The sequence below is a fragment of the Watersipora subatra genome, chromosome 7 (assembly GCF_963576615.1).
Source record: "Watersipora subatra chromosome 7, tzWatSuba1.1, whole genome shotgun sequence".
Taxonomy (NCBI): Eukaryota; Metazoa; Bryozoa; class Gymnolaemata; order Cheilostomatida; family Watersiporidae; genus Watersipora; species Watersipora subatra.
In genome coordinates, this window is record NC_088714.1 from 17,963,926 (window position 1) to 17,967,715 (window position 3,790).

Genomic DNA, 3,790 nt, shown 5'->3' on the forward strand with positions numbered 1-3,790 from the left:
TACAACCTTGAGAGAAACATGCTCAAAAGGGAGCATAAGGCTCCATAAATTTATCTTTAATAACAAGGAAGTACTAGCTACAGTACCTAATTCTGAGCGTGGTGAATCTACTACAGCTATATACTTACAGAAACACTTCCTAGTAGATGAATGCTTGGAATGAAATGGTGCTTAAAGAATGACCTTTCTACTTGGCATCCAAAAAGTTACAAAACAAACCATCAACTAAAAGATGTGCGCTCTCAACAATAGCACACTTTACGACTCTATGGAGCTTATTTCCCTCTTGGTTCTAAAAGGAAAGCAAATTCTCTAGAAAGTAGTTGCCTCAGAACAACTATGAAACCAACCCATGTGCCCAGATGACAAACACAAATGGGAAGATTGGGGAACTGACATGGTCAATATAACAGCATTGAGCATACCACGTTGTTTTAAAACAGAAACCGACAGAGTGGGCACTGAATTGCATCACTTCAGAAATGCAAGTATGAATTGTTATGGTGCTTGCTCATATATTAAACAGGTTAATGACAGTGGACCAATTTTATACAACCTGATCTTAGCCAAATGACGAGTAGCCCCACTAGAAAGCCCACAAATCCTGGGCTTGAGTTGCAGGGAGCGGTAACTGCAAGTCGCCTCGCCAATAATTTAAGAAAAGAACTAAAGTTTAATGTGGACAAAGAAACCTTCTGAAGCAATTCTCAAGTAGTGCTAGGATAAATATTCAGCAATGTCAGAAAGTTTCATCTGTATGTTGCCAACAGGGTAAGTAAAATTAGAAAGACAACTAAACCCAAACAATGGACTTATGTTCCCACAGAATTCAATCCAGCAGACATAGCTTCTCGTGGAATAAGTGCCAAATAAATCATTGATAACGGCATGTGGTGAAATATGCCTCTCTTCCACAAAAACCCAAATGCGCTAGATTTCATTAAGACAAATCAGGTCAACACAACAATCAATGAATTTGACCAAGAAGTGCCAAAGAAGGGACTAGTTACCATGGTTACTTTTAACACACAGAGCATAAAAAAATTCACTCTATTCAGTAGTTTGAAGAAACTAGTGCACAGGATAGCATTTTTGAAGAGCTTCATCAAACAGAAACAGCGGGGGCGCAAAGAACTGAACACCAATGATCTGAACAAGACTGAAGTACTGGTCTTAAAGATGGCACAAGCAGAGAGTTATCCTATGGAGTGGAAAGAGAAGTCTCTCATCAAGCTCAATTCTAAGATTGATGATGAGGGTATAGTTTATGTTGATGGGAGAACCAGTGCTTCAACATTGAGTTATTCACAAAAACACCATATCATCATTAAGAACTCCTACCTCGCATATCTTTTGGCAATGCATTACCATAAACAAATATCACATTTAGGAAAAAGAATCACAGTCGCAGCAATTAGAGATGCTGAAATATGGATAATAAATGGAACTGGTGTAGTAAAGCAAGTGCTTAACCATGTGAGCTGTGCTAGACTAAGAAAGGCACCAGACACAAAACTGATGAGAGAACTCCCAAAGAAAGAATGGAGGCTACTCATCTAATCACAATCGTTGGAATCAACACCTTTTGTCCTTATTACGTGAAAAACTGGCGCACAGAGCCCAAAATATGGAGACTTCTGATAACCTGTCTTTTCTTTAGAGCAGTTCATATAAATGTCTTAGACGACATGAGCACAGACACTCTAATACAAGCCCTGAGATGCTTTATGGCCTTGAGAGGCCCAGTTCAAACAATATATTGTGGCAGTGGAACTACTTTTGTTGGTGCAAAAAATGAGATTGAAAAGCAACTAGAGATAACCAGTAAGGAAACTAAGCAATACTTGCTAGAGAACCGCATTCATTTCAAATTCAACTCACCTGAGACAAGTCATCAAGGAGGAGCTTTGGAAAGAACAATTTGTTTGGTTAGAGCAGTACTCAATGCAATGACCTTCAAGCTGAAAAATAAACTGAACGCCAACACTCTAAAAACTTCTTTTATGAAGCAAGGAATATCATCGACAGTAGGCCCCTGACAGCTACCTCAACAAGCGATTCAAAGGATCATGTGATTACACCTAATATAGTGACCATGAAATGCCAACCATTACTGGCTCCACCACCTTGAAACTTCACAAAAGATGACTTGTATAGCAGTAAACGGGGGAAGACAGCCCAAGGCAGCAGCAGAAGAGATCTGGAAAGCATAGAAACTGACTATCTAACCACCATAACAGTTTGGCAGAAATATACAAAGACGCAACCAAATGTCAAAGAAGGAGACGTTGTCATTGTCAAAGACAACCAGACAGCTAAAAATGATTGGAAGCTAGGTAGAGTTACCGAAATAATTGCTGGCTCAAACGGCTTGATCTGTTCAGAAACCCTTTGGTGCACTATGGTCACCCCACCTATACTCCTATGCATTAAATAAAATTAGGAGTTTTCATCAAAACTCTACAGTGAAACCTTCCTCTAATCAAAAGTGAGGACGAATAATGATCTAGTCAGCTACAGTATAAACATAAAGAAAGTATATAGAGTATAGATATTAAGAAAAGATACTCCAGTGAGCTGGAAGTGATTGGAAGTTAGGTAGAGTGACCAAAACTATTGCGGGCTCAGGCAGTTTGGTGCGCAACCTAAAAATCAAATTGGGGAACTGATTTCTTAATAAAAAAAGGGTTACCCATGCCGCAAACAACTGTTCTGCAGAAGTCAGTACACAGTGTAGTAGTTTGGCGGAGCACTTAGATTAGCAACTATCAATCACAAAATATTACTTATTATCAGTAGTTTAGTGTAAATTATTCAATAATTAATAAACCGGAAACCAACAAGAAAACAACAAAAACTATGTATTATAATTAATTTAGGAAATTTAGGTGAGTGTAAAAAAATTTTATTAGTTTAACATTCCCAGAGTTCATGCCGAGTCAGAATAGCCTAATCTGTGCTGACCAATGATAGTTGCAGGCGTTGAGTCATAAGCGAAAGTTGCGCTTAACTCATAGCATGACGTTTCTCTAGCTTCAGTGGAAGGCAGCCAGATTTGAATTACCACTATCATTTATTAAGTTGTCAATTACCATGGGATTATTTACAAGATATTACAGGTTAGTTACTTATCTGTTTTGTTTTATTATTCCATGTTATTTTGTTTCTTGTCACATTTCAGTTGATGTTCAGTACTTTTACTACCATCATATGATAACTTTTCATCTTTTATTCCATTCATAATGGTTGTGCTCAACAAGTTAGTACAAAAAATGGTACTGGAATGTTATTTTAGGTACTCACAGTTTCAAATGTTTTACGGTACTCAATAAAGATTGTGACCTGCATAGTAACCAGTGAAATCACCTCACATATAGTTCCATATGTTAAATAAAATTAAGAGTTTACATCAAAACTCTACATTCATATTATTTAGATCGTTCAACTCAGTTTTACACATTTCTGGTTCACAACAATTTTAATAAATTAAGGGTAGTTTAAGCATCTCTTATGAGTTTACAATCTTGGAAAATCAATTTATAACTAACTTAATTACAACACAGTCAGCTAAATTACCTATGAATGGCAGTAAATGAGAATTTCTTAAATTAGGAGACATTTGTCAATAATTTAATACACTACAAACTTGATGACTCACTATTTATCAATAATTTAATACATTTCATACTTGATGTCTTACTGCAGCGCTGACATTTTAACTAAGACGCTGTTTCTACCTGGTAAGCTTTTGTACAGCCTGAGATAGGTAGAATAGAAATTATCTCTAGAG

The 3,790-nt window shown here is 36.8% G+C and overlaps 1 protein-coding gene across 1 annotated transcript; it reads left to right on the top strand.

Moving 5' to 3' along the window:
* Positions 1-900: 900 nt before the first annotated feature.
* LOC137400496 (uncharacterized) lies at positions 901-1,560 on the top strand. Its single transcript, XM_068086822.1, has one exon. The coding sequence runs from the start codon at positions 901-903 to the stop codon at positions 1,558-1,560; it is 660 nt and encodes a 219-aa protein (XP_067942923.1).
* The last annotated feature ends 2,230 nt before the right edge of the window (positions 1,561-3,790 follow it).